The following is an 18963-nucleotide window of genomic DNA, read 5'->3' as shown; positions in this document are numbered from 1 at the left end:
AAAAAACCTAAGTTGATGACTGGTTTGATCAAAATTCTGGTGCATGCCAAACGGTCATTTCAAGACATTGACCTGAATGTATGGCACAGAGGTTGTTTTTGCAGGATGTTACTGGACCAATACTATGAATAATTGAAGAGTTCAGGTGCAAAACACGATATATCCATTTCTCATTTTCAGTAAAAATGGTTTTTTTAATTGGCGTATATCGCATTTTGATAAAAAAAAAAAAACCCCGGGATTTACACAATACAATTTCATAAGGATCAATCACGTTTTGCAGCAAATCATCAGGCCTACAATTAACCCTTACTGACATACAATAATGGCTTTAACTAAAAACTAGAAAGAAAATGGTTTATATCGTGTTTTGCACCTGAACTCTTCAATTGATATTATTATCATCGTCATCATTCATGTTTACGCTTCTTGCCTTAAAAACAGATTGTTATAAATGAAGAGTATCTCGTGTGTTATTGGCAGACTGGTATAAACTGTTGACATTGTTTTGCAGTAAAGTTATTTTAAATTATACACCACAAGTATTTGTTCATTTCTTTTTCATATAGAGTTGGAAGATGTATTGTACTTTCAGCATAATCATAATCCCAACATATGAACTGGAGAAGTTGGCCAAAAACATAAATTAAGGGGACCACAGAACTAAAATAATACCGCCTCCCCCCACCTCCACATATACACCCCTCAGGCAGCTAAATCCCTTACCAGTGAAAAAACTGTTTCTTTTGTTTAACAACACCACTAGAGCACAATAAATTAATCATCGACTGTTGGATGTCAAACATTTGGAAATTGTGAGTCTTCAGAGGAAACTTGCTACATTTTTTTTTCTTAGAAGCAAGGAATCTTTTATATACTTTCCCAGACAGGACAGCACATACCAGTCTTTAATATACCAATCATGGAGCACTGGCTGGGACAGAGTAAAAAAAGCCTTATCAGAGAATGAATCGACCGAGGAGATTTGATCCTTTGGTCTAAACATCTCGGATGACCACTGACTGAGCTGGATCCCACTTGCCCATGCTAATGAATTCATGGACCAAAGCCATACCTAGTGAAATAATTAAGTGGCAGTACAAAAACAAAACAAAGCACAGTAGTATAGGGTCTTTTCCAGATAAATAACAAGGGAACTTTTAAACTGAAAGGTCACTGTTTCATTTCTTTGTGGAATGAAACTGCCACCTGTCTTCCTCTAGTTATAACCTTGCCAAATTTCATAAATGCAGGTGTGGATGCAGGATTTCTGAAAAAGGGTGGGGTGTGGGGGTGTGTGTGTCCAAATGTGATGACAGATCTCTCCTTTTACACAGAACAATTCATATAATCACGTTTCCCCTTAAATGGTATGGTCGGTTTTCAAAAAGGGGAGAGGGGTCCGGACCCCTGGACCACCTTGGATCTGCTACTGAAATGATGTGTTATATTAGATAATAATCACAAATACTTACGATAAAAAAAATAGTTTATTTACAAATATAAAAGAATTTTAAGAGTTTGTATCACAGATAACATAACACGCCTTGATTTCAGCCATCATCACTGTTCGAATCTCCACCAGGTTGTTGAACCTTCTGAAATAAAAAATATATGGAAATTTGTAAGTTACACGACTTGTTTTGCATACCAGGGCCAGTTTTTATAATGCAGGTGGTGCTATCAATATCGGTTTAAATTTTACAAAGATTATTTAGAACTCTTGAAGATCTGTTGAAAGTTTACAACATATATTTTAAATATGATCAATTTAAGGCTCTCTCAAGTTGATCAAGGGCCTAATTCACAAAGGTCTCTTAGGCTCTGTTAGAGAATAAAGCATCCTCTTTGTATGTCTTTTAGCACTGAAGTGTGAGATTGCAAAGTTGTGAGTCTAGTGAATTAGGCCCCTGATGGTTGGTTTATATGTTTGTTTTTAATAACCGTCACCCCACCCATGGAACAAAATTGAATAATTTGTAATTACATCTAACTAAGACATTGTGAATGGAAAAGAATTTACAACATATACCCAAGTTTGTTACCTGACCATCCATTATAACAATAATTTCATAAAAAGCCTTCAATTAAAATTAATAAGCCTATTTTAGATGCTTTTAATTGCTATATGTGCACAAAATGAGACGTGTACACGTGCCTAAACACCTGCATTTATTATTAATTAATAAATATACACAAGCTGTTTATGAAAGTTACTAAAGGATGATAAATAACTTTCAAAAATTCAACTATATTTTTTGGCCTATAACTATTACAGACTACTCAAATGAATGAAGGAAATGTTTTATTTAACGACGCACTCGACACATTTTATTTACGGTTATATATTGAGAGAGGAAACCTGTTGTCGCCACTCCATGGCCTACTCTTTTCAATTGGCAACAAGGAACTTTTTATATGCACCATCCCACAGACAGGATAGTACATACCACGGTCTTTGTTACACCAGATGTAGGGGATGAATAAAAATAACATTTATGATTACCAAGTTCAGAAGATCCAGAAGTTTGTAGGGATCTTCTCCGGCTGCTAAGTCTACAAAATCTTTGGGCATAGCGTAATATGCATAAGGGTTTGGTTGAAGATCAAAACAGCTCTTAATGTATCGGAACTCCAAATCCTGGAAACGAAACACAAAATTCATATTAACAAGAGCATAACAAAGTGTCACATTACGAAGTGTCAGTTGTCACATTATTAAGTGTCGGTGGTCACATTATGAAGTATCAGTTGTCACATTATGAAGTATCCATTGTCACATTATTAAGTGTCAGTTGTCACATTATTAATATGCATAAGGGTTTGGTTGCAGATCAAAACAGCTCTTTACGTATCAAAACACAAAATTCATATTAACAAGAGCATAACAAAGTGTCACATTATTAAGTGTCAGTGGTCACATTATGAAGTATCAGTTGTCACATTATTAAATGTCAGTGGTCACATAAGTATCAGTTGTCACATTATGAAGTGTTAGTTGTCACATTATGAAGTGTCAGTTGTCACATTACGAAGTGTCGGCTGCCACATGAAGTATCAGTTGTCACATTATGAAGTGTTAGCTGTCACATTATGAAGTATCAGTTGTCACACGAAGTGTCAGTGATCACATTACAAAGTATCAGTTGTCACATTATGAAGTATCCATTGTCACATTATTAAGTGTCAGTGGTCACATTATGAAGTATCCATTGTCACATTATTTAGTGTCAGTTGTCACATTGAATACTTTGAGCTATCAAATAACCCAATTCAAGACTGGCACAGGTTCCTGTCTCATCCAAGGCAATGTAGGATTTTTCATTAAAAGACTGCCTCCAACCCAGAGTGAGTGCACTGCTGGGCACCATGGGGTGCTGTATGGCCATGTATACACAATTTCACACACTTCATGGGTATTTATGAGTGTTTCTCCCGAGTGTATGACCCCAACATGGGGGATGACTACCTGGCAGGCACTTCAGGTTTTTTTTAACTGAAGGCTCAGATGATACAGATAGCTCAACTGACAGCAAGCCTGGAGCCTTGCCATGTTAAGTAGTCCCACACCAAAATAGTAATACTACAACTTCTCAGTGTATCTCATTATTGTCAGTCACTGGTGTAGCTGGAGTGGGGAGGCATGCCCCCTCCCCCAATCACACCTCTTTCTTTTCCCACCACCTTTATACATGTCTGTTGTCCTATAATACGACTCATAGTTTGGGTAGCCCCTGTTCCACCCTAATATAAAATGCTGGCTGCTCCAATATTATCCATATAACTTTGTAATGTTCTAACAAAACAAAAAAGACTTTCTCTGTGTTAAATTTGTGTGGCATTAAAAACAAGGAGTAATGCCTTTATCTTGGAAACTTAAATGTGTAGATATCACTGCTACGGACACCACACACTCCATAACATCAACAAAACAAAAATAATGGTGTTCATATCACAGCTACGGACACCACACACTCCATAACATCAACAAAACAAAAATAATGGTGTTCATATCACAGCTACGGACACCACACACTCCATAACATCAACAAAACAAAAATAATGGTGTTCATATCACAGCTACGGACACCACACACTCCATAACATCAACAAAACAAAAATAATGGTGTTCATATCACAGCTACGGACACCACACACTCCATAACATCAACAAAACAAAAATAATGGTGTTCATATCACAGCTACGGACACCACACACTCCATAACATCAACAAAACAAAAATAATGGTGTTCATATCACAGCTATGGACACCACACACTCCATAACATCAACAAAACAAAAATAATGATGTTCATATCACAGCTACGGACACCACACACTCCATAACATCAACAAAACAAAAATAATGATGTTCATATCACAGCTACGGACACCACACACTCCATAACATCAACAAAACAAAAATAATGGTGTTAATATCACAGCTACGGACACCACACACTCCATAACATCAACAAAACAAAATAATGGTGTTCATATCACAGCTACGGACACCACACACTCCATAACATCAACAAAACAAAAATAATGATGTTCATATCACAGCTACGGACACCACACACTCCATAACATCAACAAAACAAAAATAATGATGTTCATATCACAGTTACGGACACCACACACTCCATAACATCAACAAAACAAAAATAATGATGTTCATATCACAGTTACGGACACCACACACTCCATAACATCAACAAAACAAAAATACTAGTGTTCAATGTGGAGAATGACTATACAAATTCTAAGCATAAATGATATTAACTGTAACACAAACTAAAATTGACCGTACCTTCACTCCACTATTGGAATCATTTTCTAGTTCTTCCCATTTGAACAGCAATGGGTCTGTTGGAACACCAAAGGGGTTAAAGTCCAGTAAGAGTAACTGGCCCTGAAAAACAATGAATACAATATTACTGCAAAGTCAACGGACTACAGGCTGGTAGGTATAGGGTTCACAGCCTGCTACCGGGTCCAACCCAGAGCGAGTTCTTAAGGGCTCAATGGGTAGGTGTAAGGTCACAACACCCTCTTCTCTCTCAATAACCACAAACCAACTAACAACTAACACACTGTCCTGGACAGACAGCCCAGATAGCTGAAGTATGTGCCCAGGACAGCATGCTTGAACTGTAATTGGATATAAGCACGGAAATAAGTTGAAAAATAAATGAAAATTAATGCTAATAGTTTAGAAATAAAGCAGATACAATACGAGGTAAAAATCATAGTAATAGACAAGGAACAAAAAATTAAACCAGAAAAAAGGTCTATTGCCAATAAATCTATCATAGGATTATATAAATGTAACAAATAAATATATATACACACATATGTCACGATTGCTAGAGTCATATACAAACATAAATGGATATACAAAACAGGTTATCAGGAGAAAAGTTGCTATTCATAATGTCAAAATATACTTTATAATTTATAATAATAGGGTAATTTTAAAATATAATTCTAAGATCTATAAAAGACTAGAATTAACACCAATTGTATAACTTTGTTGTTAACTTTTTGGAATATCGATAAGTATAGAAGATGCAAGCAGCTTCAGAATTATTACCCACAATATAAATCTGAACTTGGATGGAGGGTGTAAATACAGCAGATGCACATATTAATAACGCTGCAAGAAAATCATTACCTGAGATTGTCTGTAAACATCGAAGACATCTGAAAATAAAAAGAGTTGGTTATACTATAAACTTAAGAGAAAAGAATAAAATCAATATTTGGTTTATGTTTATTTCGGCCAAGTTGTTTAAAACATGATTAGCATAATGTTTTATAATTAGATATAGATGGAAGGAAGGAAATGGTTTATTTAACGACGCACTTAACACATTTTATTTATGGTTATATGGCGTCTGACATATGGTTACGGACCACACAGATATTGAGGGAGGAAACCTGCTATCACCACTTCGTGGGCTACTCTTTTCGATTAGCAGCAAGGGATCTTTTATATGTATCATCCCATAGAAAGGATAGCACATACCACGACCTTTGATGTACCAGTCATGTTGCACTGGCTGGAACGAGAAATAGCCCAATGGGACCACCGACGGGGATCGATCCCAAACCGACGGCGCATCAAGGGAGCGCTTTACCAGTGGGCTACATCTTGCCCTCTAAATATAAATGGATAAATTAGTTTTTTCTAATCATGTTTCAACACATTTCTTCAATTACTGTTTGTACTGATTTAATATTTGACTTAAACACTAGTTAAGAAGCAAGTAATTGTTTTGTTCAAGCAGTATGAACTGAAATAATAATGTGTATACTTTATTATGACTCAGCCATGCATGTGCTCAACATTGCATCAGTTCATACTCGCATCAACGTAAAAGATCTGGTTGGTTAGTTTGCACATAAATTGCGGACAATAGGTTGAACTGTCGGATAGAAATCGAGTCTTAACTCTTTGAGGCCTGGCGGCCATTTTGAATTCCAGCCCTAAAGCATAAACACAGATTTCATGCACTGCAGCAAAAATAACTCTTAACTTAATCAATAAACAAATCTGCATCAAATTTTGTGAGCTATTTAATTATGTGCAATTAATGAAGAACATATATTATTTTATATGATGTAATTGTAAAAAAGTAGTTTAATTGTCTATAAATAACAGAAATAAACAAAAGTTTTAATAAACGTTACTGGTAATTGTCAGGAAGTTCTGATTGATTTTGGGGTTTTTCACTGAAACAATGCTGCAAATCTGGCTTTGTGGTATTGCTTGAAACATCCAACACACAGGTTCACATTGCACTGTTCACAGCCTGTGGCTGGCTCACGTCAAATGCCTTGTGTACTGCATTGTTTACATGTCCGTTTTTTACCCAGCACAACAGGCCAGTGTAAGAGTCCTACCGATATTCCGTCTATTTCGAAAATGTGACATTGGTATGTCGTCACTATCGCTACTTAAGTCTACATCCGAATTACTGTTATTTAAATCGAGTACGTCATCGTTCGTGAAACCTTCAAATTCCGAAATACTATCATCATCAGAATTGAGAAATACGTCGTCGTCCATTTTGTTAAGAAAAATTCAAAGTGAACAAAGCCGAACAAAGCCAAGCAAAGCCACGAGGTGCATGAACAAACCCAGATGTAAGACTACTTTTTATTGGTCACTGGATTAATCTTCTACAAGCTGATAATGAAAACTTCTAATTATATTAGCCAATGACGTCTCATTTTACATGTACAGTCGGCCACGCCTCCAGTCGGCATTCGATAATAGCTACTGCTTGTAAACCACGCGTACAGGCGGGACTCGACATTTCGCGCAAATTAACATCACGACGTGAGTCGGGATTCGGCCCCAAAGAGTTAAGGACCTAAAACTTTGGATGTCATGTCTAAAAAAATGCATGTAAATGACCCTTCCATCTATTAATTAAAAAAAGTTCATGTGGTGGTTGTAGGTTTTCTATTGGACCTATTAACCTTGGTCAGAGTGCTATACGAAAGTTAAACTTTTGTTTTGTTTAACAACTTCACTAGAGCACATTGATTTATTTTTTATTATCAGCAAGGCTCACAGGAACAAAAACAATTATTTAGCCATCTCCAGATATGCAGAGCATTGTTTTGAAAATGATTAAAATGTGGTTAATTTAAGGAATCGTTTTAGTCAAGAACTAAATGTTGTAACCACTTTGTTTTAAAATTAGCAGTTGGCCAATTTGGCAGCTATTGGATGTCAAATATTTGGTAATACTGTAATAGCTGCAAGGGATCTTTAATATGGACTACCGGCCTCCGTGGTGTCGTGGTTAAGCCATCAGACATAAGGCTGGTAGGTACAGGGTTCGCAGCCCAGTACCGGCTCCCACCCAGAAAGAGTTTTAACAACTTAATGGGTAGGTGTAAGACCATATACCCTCTTCTCTCTCACTAACCACTAACCAACTAACAATTAACCCACTGTCCTGGACAGACAGCCCAGACAATTGAGCTGTGTGCCCAGGACAGCGTGCTTGAACCTTAATTAGATATAAGCACGAAAATAAGTTGAAATGAATGAAAAATAATATGCTCTTTCCCAAAAGAGTCATACTAAAGTGTGCACAACATTATTTCGGTTCATATTGCTTGAACGAAAGTATTACTTGTTTCTTAAAAGGACATACCCCAGTTTTTAAAAACTAAGGCATATTTTTCAACTATTAGAGCTGTTTTTGATAACTGAAATCATACTTTACTCAGATTTTATTGATAAAATACTAAAATACATTATATTATCACTAGCCAATTATTAACTGAAACTTACAGTTATGGTCTGGAAACCGGTTGGCCAGCACATGGTAGAAGAATGCTTTGATATCTGACTCAATTTCATCGCTGTGTTTATCAATGTACTCGTAATACTGTATGTGGTGTCGCTGGGTTATTGCTGCAAATTGAAACACAGTCATAAGAAACGTGTTTTACACAAACTATCTGACTCGATTTCATCGCTGTGTTTATCAATGTACTCGTAATACTGTATGTGATGTCGCTGGGTTATTGCTGCAAATTGAAACACAGTCATAAGAAACGTGTTTTACACAAACTATCTGACTCGATTTCATCGCTGTGTTTATTAATGTACTCGTAATACCGTATGTGATGTTGCTGGGTTATTGCTGCAAATAGAAACACATGTAGTCATAAGAAACATGTTTTACACAAACTGTCGGACTCGATTTCATTGCTGTGCTTATCAATGTACTCGTAATACTGTACATTTGTATGTGGTGTTGCTGGGTTATTGCTGCAAATTGAAACACACAGTCATATGAAATATGTTTTACACAAACTATCTGACTCAATTTCATCGCTGTGTGTATCAATGTACTCGTAATACTGTATGTGATGTCGCCAGGTTATTGCTGTAAATTGAAACACACAATCATAAAAAACCAACATATTTTACACAAGCTGTCTGACGATATATTGTAAGTCTTTTTAAATTGTCTACAAACCTACCGGTAACTGAAAACATTCTTACCATAACTGTAAGATTTGTTCGTAGTGATTTCCACGTCAATTGTAATTTCATAAAAGCATACTGATACTGAGTATATGACCAATTATGGAGTCCAATTTTCTCAGAAAGTTTATATAAAATCAACATAGTTAACAGTTTAAATCATATTTTTATAACCATTCTACATGTACAAAGAAAAACAGACATACTATATATAGTATTTAGCTTAACATAATACTATAATATCAGAAACTACTAAGACAAAAAAGTTGAGCAATTTTGTGGTACTGCACTGTACTTTAAAATACAAGCTACAGGTACATTCAGTGAGGTCAGAGTTACACGTTTCATTTAGTATTGAAAATCTCCTGTTACTTATACTGACAAATGATGCATCAAATAAATCCAGTGTCGGATTTCACTTTGAAAGTTATGAGTTTTCTTTTATTTAAGCACATTTACCAAATTGCCAAACTTTTTTTTAATCTTAGTGTATAATATATACCTATTAGTTTGTTATTCTTCACAAAACATCGGAATTCTGACCCGTGTTGGAAGTCTTGCCATTTACGTAACACAAGTTCGTATTTGATTTCATTGTTTGCTGCACAGTCTGAGCAATGAAGAAACCTGTAGGAAGAAAACACTATCACAATTAAAAGAAAAATCCTACAGAATTCTGACCTGTGTTGAAGATCTTGTCAGCTACATAAAACAAGGTAAAATTTGCTGTTATTGTTTGTCGTACAATCTAAACAATGAAAGACATTTTGTATTTAACGACGCACTCAACACATTTTATTTACGGTTATATGGTGTCGGATCCAAACAACGATCAAAGGAATTTCTAAAGGATATTATGACATGATCACGATGGTATCATCCTATGAACTACAATCAGGTGCTTGGTCGACACGATTGGGGGTGGGATCTATCTTAGTTGGTAAAGTACTCGCCTCAGGTGCTTGGTCGACACGATTGGGGGTGGGATCTATCTTAGTTGGTAAAGTACTCGCCTCAGGTGCTTGGTCGACATGATTGGGGGTGGGATCTATCTTAGTTGGTAAAGTACTCGCCTCAGGTGCTTGGTCGACATGATTGGGGGTGGGATCTATCTTAGTTGGTAAAGTACTCGCCTCAGGTGCTTGGTGGACACGATTGGGGGTGGGATCTATCTTAGTTGGTAAAGTACTCGCCTCAGGTGCTTGGTGGACACGATTGGGGGTGGGATCTATCTTAGTTGGTAAAGTACTCGCCTCAGGTGCTTGGTGGACATGATTGGGGTGGGATCTATCTTAGTTGGTAAAGTACTCGCCTCAGGTGCTTGGTGGACACGATTGGGGGTGGGATCTATCTTAGTTGGTAAAGTACTCGCCTCAGGTGCTTGGTGGACATGATTGGGGGTGGGATCTATCTTAGTTGGTAAAGTACTCGCCTCAGGTGCTTGGTGGACATGATTGGGGGTGGGATCTATCTTAGTTGGTAAAGTACTCGCCTCAGGTGCTTGGTGGACATGATTGGGGGTGGGATCTATCTTAGTTGGTAAAGTACTCGCCTCAGGTGCTTGGTGGACATGATTGGGGGTGGGATCTATCTTAGTTGGTAAAGTACTCGCCTCAGGTGCTTGGTCGACACGATTGGGGGTGGGATCTATCTTAGTTGGTAAAGTACTCGCCTCAGGTGCTTGGTGGACATGATTGGGGGTGGGATCTATCTTAGTTGGTAAAGTACTCGCCTCAGGTGCTTGGTGGACTCGCCTCAGGTGCTTGGTGGACACGATTGGGGGTGGGATCTATCTTAGTTGGTAAAGTACTCGCCTCAGGTGCTTGGTGGACACGATTGGGGGTGGGATCTATCTTAGTTGGTAAAGTACTCGCCTCAGGTGCTTGGTGGACACGACACGATTCAGGTGCTTGGGGGTGGGATCTATCTTAGTTGGTAAAGTACTCGCCTCAGGTGCTTGGTGGACACGATTGGGGGTGGGATCTATCTTAGTTGGTAAAGTACTCGCCTCAGGTGCTTGGTGGACACGATTGGGGGTGGGATCTATCTTAGTTGGTAAAGTACTCGCCTCAGGTGCTTGGTCGACACGATTGGGGGTGGGATCTATCTTAGTTGGTAAAGTACTCGCCTCAGGTGCTTGGTCGACACGATTGGGGGTGGGATCTATCTTAGTTGGTAAAGTACTCGCCTCAGGTGCTTGGTCGACACGATTGGGGGTGGGATCTATCTTAGTTGGTAAAGTACTCGCCTCAGGTGCTTGGTCGACACGATTGGGGGTGGGATCTATCTTAGTTGGTAAAGTACTCGCCTCAGGTGCTTGGTCGACATGATTGGGGGTGGGATCTATCTTAGTTGGTAAAGTACTCGCCTCAGGTGCTTGGTCGACACGATTGGGGGTGGGATCTATCTTAGTTGGTAAAGTACTCGCCTCAGGTGCTTGGTGGACATGATTGGGGGTGGGATCTATCTTAGTTGGTAAAGTACTCGCCTCAGGTGCTTGGTCGACACGATTGGGGGTGGGATCTATCTTAGTTGGTAAAGTACTCGCCTCAGGTGCTTGGTCGACACGATTGGGGGTGGGATCTATCTTAGTTGGTAAAGTACTCGCCTCAGGTGCTTGGTGGACATGATTGGGGGTGGGATCTATCTTAGTTGGTAAAGTACTCGCCTCAGGTGCTGCTTGGTGGAATACCCCATGACATGATTGGGGGTGGGAACTATTCTTGATTGGGGTGGGACAAAGTCTATCTTGCATAAAGATCCGTTTACTGCTAATGGAAAGTGCTGGTGCTCCCTTGCACCTGCCAGTGCAGGTGGTCCCTCCTTCCCATCCCCACCTTTCCTGTCCTGGACCGAGAAGCCAGCCAAGGCCGGCTCTTGTGCCCAGGACAGGTGTGCGCTACAACAGCTTGCTCTGAATGTGCACATAAAGCCCTATGACCTGACCTAATGGAAAAATGTAGCTGGTTTCCTCTACATGTAAAAAATTATCAAATGTTTCACATCCAATAGCAGTGATTAATTAATGAATGTACTCTAGTGGTGTCGTTAAAGAAAATAAAACTTCATCCTATGAATCAGTGTTCAGCGCTTCAACAACAAGACAGTTACTATCCCAGAACAATACATTATTCCTGCTACACTCCCAGTATTGGTTTGACAAATCTCATGGATATTTTTACACTTTCAGTCTCTCATAACTCAATAAACAGTGGCCTTTATATTGTTTATTAAGAATGTTTCTCATGTATTTTATTGTGTATATATTAGGCGAGACTTTAATAAAATATTTGTCTATTTGTCTGTCTGTCTGTCATGGCATGAACTCATAAATCACTGTCAAGACTGGGATGACACCATGGGTCTGTAAAGTATATACACTGTTGTTCTTATGGAACACAAAGATAAATTATTGTCTTCTGTTGTTAAGCTGGAATTATAGCCATGATCCTAATGATCTACGTATTAATGGAATTTATAAATTATTAAACCACATGCTAAGACCAAAAAACATCACTCTGTAAGTACAATGATGAATTAGAACAGTAGGCGTGTGACATGATGGACCCACATGATACAGGTGTCTGTTACACACACAGATATTATAACTGATGTTTTATGGCAGGACATTTGCAGGCAGGGCTTCTAGAATTTTTCATAGAATCCACTAGCCATGGGATCAGTGATTTTTAGAAATTTACTAGCCACGATTAAAAATTCACTAGCCCTATTTTGCTTAAAGTTCTAAAGAGGGAGATAGAGATTATAAAACACTAACATTGGTGGGTTGAGGTGTGGGCAGGATATTCATTTTTACAAAATAGACTTAAAGCTCTGCAACATTTGACAAAAAAAATTCACTAGCCCTCGGGATGGGCAATAGTAGTTATTTACTAGCCCAACACTGAATATCACTAGCATGGGAGTGGGGCTACCATAATCTAGAAGAAAGAAAGAAATGTTTTATTTTAACGACGCACTCAACACATTTGATTGATGGTTATATGGCGTCGGACATATGGTTAAGGACCACACAGATAGAGACAGGAAACCCGCTGTCGCCACTTCATGGGCTACTCTTTTCAATTAGCAGCAAGAGATCTTTTATATGCACCATCCCACAGAGTAGTACATACCATGGCCTTTGATATACCAGTCGTGGTGCACTGGCTAGAACGAGAAATAGCCCAATGGACCCACCGACGGGGATCGATCCCACACCGACCGCACACATCGAGCGAGTGCTGTGCCACGTCCCACCCCTAATCTAGAAGTTGCAGGTCGTTAATAAACTCTAGCACTGCTGCCAAAACATCGATAGTAATATATGTCATAAGCCCGTAAATGTGTGAACAGAGGTAAACTGAAAAACATAAAAGTATTATAAATTCAAAAAGAACATAATGACCTCATGTATGTACAGCCATCCAGGCAAAACTCTCACTGTTAACTCAACAATGATTCATTCACAAAAATGTAAACCATTCGTCGTCTGCTATTAAAGGGACATGCCCTAGTTGTTAACCATTACGCCGTTGTTTTTCGCTATTAAACCCATTTTTTCACAAATAAAATTGCACTTTACTTACCGTTTATTATTTAGAATATACATTTCCATTCACCTGAAGTGTTTTTTGGTAATCCTGGTAATCTTGGTGTTTGTAATACCACAAAATGCATTTTTCATATTTCTTAAAAAGGCACGTGTCTGAGGAAAAACACATTGAGCAGACAAGGTCTAATCTATTTTTAGAGGGGATATTCCCATTTCAATGTCACAGACGTTGGTATACCACGTGACCGTTATCATTTTGGTTCGGTTTGTTTTCTCGTGCACTGTTCGCGCAATCAACATCTTATTTGTTGTCGTTTGCTTGTTGTTCATTTATGAGGTTTTTCTTCACACTTCGTGAACATTTTCATTAACAATAAAGTTCAGACAAGTAAGTATCTCAATACAAAACGTTACAAACCCTTAAAACCAATAATTTTGCTAAGTCTTACGATATCTGGAGAGGGGATACAACCTTTGGGGGGGGGGGGGGGGGAGACACAAGCCATAGTGCTACCTTTATTTAAATAGAGTAGGAAAATAAAATCTTACATTTTCTTCCTGGGGAGGGGAAGTGCCTCTCCACTCCTGACGATGACGACTACTACTACTGCTACTACTACCACCATCACCACCACCACTACCACTACCACCCACCACCAACACCAATAATAAACGGTGCATCTAATTGCTAATAACAATAGGTTAGGCACTAGTACCCGGTTCCGAATAGCAAATGTAGGCTAATTGCGGTTTATACAAAATATATAAAATTTATTATTTCAAACACTGTAGTATAGTCAACATGGTCAGTGTCGTCTTATTTCGATTCAAGTATCATGATTGCTGCAGCAGCCACTTCCTAAATAGAAGCACCCATGTTCGTAAAGTAACTTCCTGTTCCAAACTCATTCCTTTCGCTGTCCAGGACAGAACAGTTGGAACATGTCCAGGATAGGTGAAAGGAACGCACCCCAAGTCTGTGCGCACTCTGTGAAATTTGACGTTACGTAGGCATTTTTGTGCTTCGAGCAACATCTACTGGTGACATCAGAATACTAACTTTCAAAATTATTTCAAACAATTGGGTCATGGGGATTCCCATGGTATTTATCACTATAAAACCTGCTTTTTCACTCCATTTTATAAAAACGTGATCCAAGTGTTACAGATTTGTAGATTAACCAAAATTATAATTTATTTTCGCTGGATGGAACTAGGGCATGCGACTTTAAATCATCTGTTAATACTTTGTTTGTTAACCTTAAAATGAAGCATACCTTTTTCATTCACAAATTCACAAAAAAAAATTTCAATCTTTCATTAGGTGTAATTAAATTATCTGTTAATACTTAGATAGTTAACCTTAAAATGAAGCACTTCCTCTTTTCAATTCATATTTTTTTTTTTTATTCAGGTGTAATTAAATCAGCTTATAATACTTTGATCATTAACCTTAAAATTAGTAATATACGTACGGCTGCGACAAGTCATGAGCTATAAAGTCGGAACTCTTCAGCAAGAGGTAGACGTCACTGGGACACGTACACTTTAGAGTTTTGTCGAAGGAAATCCAAGTTGCATCCTGGAACGTGAAAAAAGGATGTACACAGCAACTGACACCATCTCACATTTCACACGAGTGCAGAAAAGGAAAGTTTACTTAATGACATGTACTAGAAACCTTCTTCAAAAACCAACTATGAAATGCAAACTATATGGTTGTTGTCCTTGTCTCACTCTGATGGTGTAGTGGTCAAGATGTCTGACTTAAGGTCGGTACGTGTAGGTACTGGGTTCATCTCCCGGTACCAGCTCCCATCCAGATCAAGTTTAACGACTAAGTGGGTAGGTGTATGGCCACTACACCAAATGATCTTTCACTAACTGCTAACCCTCTGTCCTACAGACAGCCCAAATAGCTGAGATGTATGTCACTGTGAGCTTGAACCTTAATTGGATATCAGCACGAAAATAACTCAATGAAATGAAATTTGTCTCTAACCATGATAGGAAGGAAGGAAAGAAATGTTTTATTTAACGATGCACTCAACACATTTTATTTACGGTTATATGGCATCGGACATATGGTTAAGGGCCAAACAGATATTGAGAGAGGAAACCCACTGTCATCACTTCATGGGCTATTCTTTTCGATTAGCAGTAAGGGATCTTTTATATGCTCCATCCCACAGACAGGATAGTACATACCAAGGCCTTTGTTAAACCAGTTGTGGCGCACTGGCTGGAACAAGAAATAGCCCAATGGGTCCACCGACAGGGATCGATCCTAGACCGACCGCGCATGAAGCGAATGCTTTACCACTGGGCTACGTCCCACCCCTCTAACCATGATAGGTGTCTGTTTCGTGTAGCCATCCATGTTGCCCACCTCCAACCTTTATGTAGGCTTAATCTGACCACTTTGTCCCACCCCTCTAACCATGATAGGTGTTTGTTTCGTGTAGCCATCCATGTTGCCCACCTCCAACCTTTATGTAGGCTTAATCTGACCACTTTGTCCCACCCCTCTAACCATGATAGGTGTCTGTTTCGTGTAGCCATCCATTTTGCCCACCTCCAACCTTTATGTAGGCTTAATCTGACCACTTTGTCCCACCCCTCTAACCATGATAGGTGTCTGTTTCGTGTAGCCATCCATGTTGCCCACCTCCAACCTTTATGTAGGCTTAATCTGACCACTTTGTCCCACCCCTCTAACCATGATAGGTGTCTGTTTCGTGTAGCCATCCATGTTGCCCACCTCCAACCTTTATGTAGGCTTAATCTGACCACTACGTCCCACCCCTCTAACCATGATAGGTGTCTGTTTCGTGTAGCCATCCATGTTGCCCACCTCCAACCTTTATGTAGGCTTAATCTGACCACTTTGTCCCACCCCTCTAACCATGATAGGTGTCTGTTTCGTGTAGCCATCCATGTTGCCCACCTCCAACCTTTATGTAGGCTTAATCTGACCACTTTGTCCCACCCCTCTAACCATGATAGGTGTCTGTTTCGTGTAGCCATCCATGTTGCCCACCTCCAACCTTTATGTAGGCTTAATCTGACCACTTTGTTCCACCCCTCTAACCATGATAGGTGTCTGTTTCGTGTAGCCATCCATGTTGCCCACCTCCAACCTTTATGTAGGCTTAATCTGACCACTACGTCCCACCCCTCTAACCATGATAGGTGTCTGTTTCGTGTAGCCATCCATGTTGCCCACCTCCAACCTTTATGTAGGCTTAATCTGACCACTTTGTAGAGTGGTCAGCGGTCACTTCTGGCACTGTCAAAAGGCACTTGCAACCATCGACTGTACTTCCCTACTACCTAGAAAATATTTATTTGCATCTTTTTTTATTTATTAGCAACAAAGCACGAGGAAGCCAGGTGGACACATAATTGAATACAACCATCACCATTATAGTAGACTGGTATATACATTTATCATATAATATCTTACATTTTCAGTGCAATCAAAGTATGTGATATTTTTCAGATCACATACTTTAAAGAATTTGATAACTTTGCAAAGTAGATCTAAATTAGTCGAGGTCTCGGCACTAGGTTTATTGACATTTAAGCAAACGTACTTGGGTGACACTCTATGATTGACGTATGCATTCATAGTTATCAAATAAAAACATTTCAATGACAATTTGATACTAAAAGCTGTCCAGCGTTCAGAAAACAAAAAACGTTAGGCATAACTTTATTTTGATGTAAGGACATTCAAAATGACGTCATTCGAGTTTGACGTCATTTCCATTCAAAAATACACCGCGCTACATATTCTTACAGGACAGGAATTAAAGTTGCATGTACAGTTTACAAAAAGACGTTGTATTAAGCTTGAGCTTATATGATAAAGAGATTATTACCCTCGTGTATTTCGGTATCGTCAATATCATATATTAGGAATGAAAATAATGTATTATGCCAGACCTGTCAACCCTCCCGGATTCCGCGGGAGTCTCCCGGTATTTGATCAAATCTCCTTTTCCCCTGTGCGGGAGACAGTTTCTCCTGTTAAATGACATTTTTGTAAGCATAAAAAAAAAATCGATCCTCTTTTGTCAAAATAACATAAGGGAAGTAACTCTACCTTTTTTTTCTCATTCGGAAAATGTCGACTACTTTCGGTTTCTGAGAATGTAACAGGCCGAATTGTCCCGACTGTTTAACCTTTGCCGAAGTGAGAATTGTGGGATAGCCTATTTATATTGTTAAAAAAGCACATGAGAGTTTATAAAATGACGTGTTATTATAATGTTTGTTGTCATCGTAATGGCTACGAAGCGTGTTGCCGCTAATTCAACAGGCTGTGTATTGACATTCAGTGTTGCATATATAAAAAATAAAACTATCCAATTTAGTTCTAATAACACCTCTGAATTGTAAAATGTCTTCCCACTGGATTACATAATGCAACTAAGAATAATGCAACTAAGAATCTGAACTGCCAGTCTCCGAGTTGACAGCGATACACACGATGCATGTTAAAATCACATGTCACAGCAAGACAACGAAAAGACCAATTAGCTGTATAAACATACTTGTGTCAGTTAATTTTGTATGTTTGTGCAGTAAAATGTTGGTTATACGGGTACTCTTCAAGAAATTATTTTTGTACAATTAAAAAATGTTGTGTCTGACATTGACATAAAGTTACTCACGGAAATGGGTATAATTCCGGTATATTTCACGCGATGTCCGTAATGAGGTTTTACTTATGATTAATGAAAATACAATGTTTATTGCATCATTATAATGATTTTAAATAAGTACCACGCCACCGTTCCTCATTATAGTAACAACTGAATATTAATTTATAAGATTTATATAAATTTGTCTTTGGTACACTAACCACAAATAATGTAACGCAACCTGTAACTGTAAGTGTAAGGCTGTAAGTGTAATACCGTAAATGTACTAATTAAATTTTTTATTTCTTGTTCATGTTCTTAACATTTTCGGATAAAATATTATAATTTTTTAAAATATGTATTAAATCATAATAATATTTAAACTTTAAAAAAAAAAAAGAAGTTTTTAATATTTTAATTTTAATTTTAATTTTGTTTATGCCAAGATCTAAGGTTAAGAAGTATATATGACATTATATAGTATTCATATAACTTATTGTAATAATGTTTTTTTTAAATCTTGCGATTTTGGGTTAAATTGTGTGAATTAAAAAAATCTCCTGCTTTTTGACAAAATCTCCTGCTTTTTCAACACACACCTCCTGCTTTCTCTTGACTAAAGGTTGACAGGTCTGATTATGCTCGCCAGAGGCTCGCATAATACAATTTTTATTGTTAATATATATTGACGATACCGAAAAACACTCTGGTAATAACCTCTATGTATCAGGTAGACCCC

The 18963-nt window shown here is 38.2% G+C and overlaps 1 protein-coding gene across 1 annotated transcript in view; it reads right to left on the bottom strand.

Annotated features, from left to right (window-relative positions):
• Positions 1-1476: 1476 nt before the first annotated feature.
• The window catches only part of LOC121369158 (cell division cycle protein 123 homolog), a 31868-nt gene continuing 14381 nt past the window's right edge, over positions 1477-18963 (bottom strand). The window contains exons 6-12 of the mRNA XM_041494052.1: positions 15051-15157; positions 9523-9647; positions 8319-8441; positions 5679-5707; positions 4815-4916; positions 2507-2641; positions 1477-1598 (exon numbers count right to left, since the gene is read on the bottom strand). Coding sequence (XP_041349986.1) covers positions 1554-1598; positions 2507-2641; positions 4815-4916; positions 5679-5707; positions 8319-8441; positions 9523-9647; positions 15051-15157 — 666 coding nt within the window. The 3' untranslated portion in view covers positions 1477-1553. The remainder of the gene's footprint in view (positions 1599-2506; positions 2642-4814; positions 4917-5678; positions 5708-8318; positions 8442-9522; positions 9648-15050; positions 15158-18963) is intronic.

The sequence above is a fragment of the Gigantopelta aegis genome, chromosome 3 (genome assembly GCF_016097555.1).
Source record: "Gigantopelta aegis isolate Gae_Host chromosome 3, Gae_host_genome, whole genome shotgun sequence".
NCBI classification, from domain to species: domain Eukaryota; kingdom Metazoa; phylum Mollusca; class Gastropoda; order Neomphalida; family Peltospiridae; genus Gigantopelta; species Gigantopelta aegis.
This window is presented reverse-complemented; position numbering and strand designations above follow the sequence as displayed.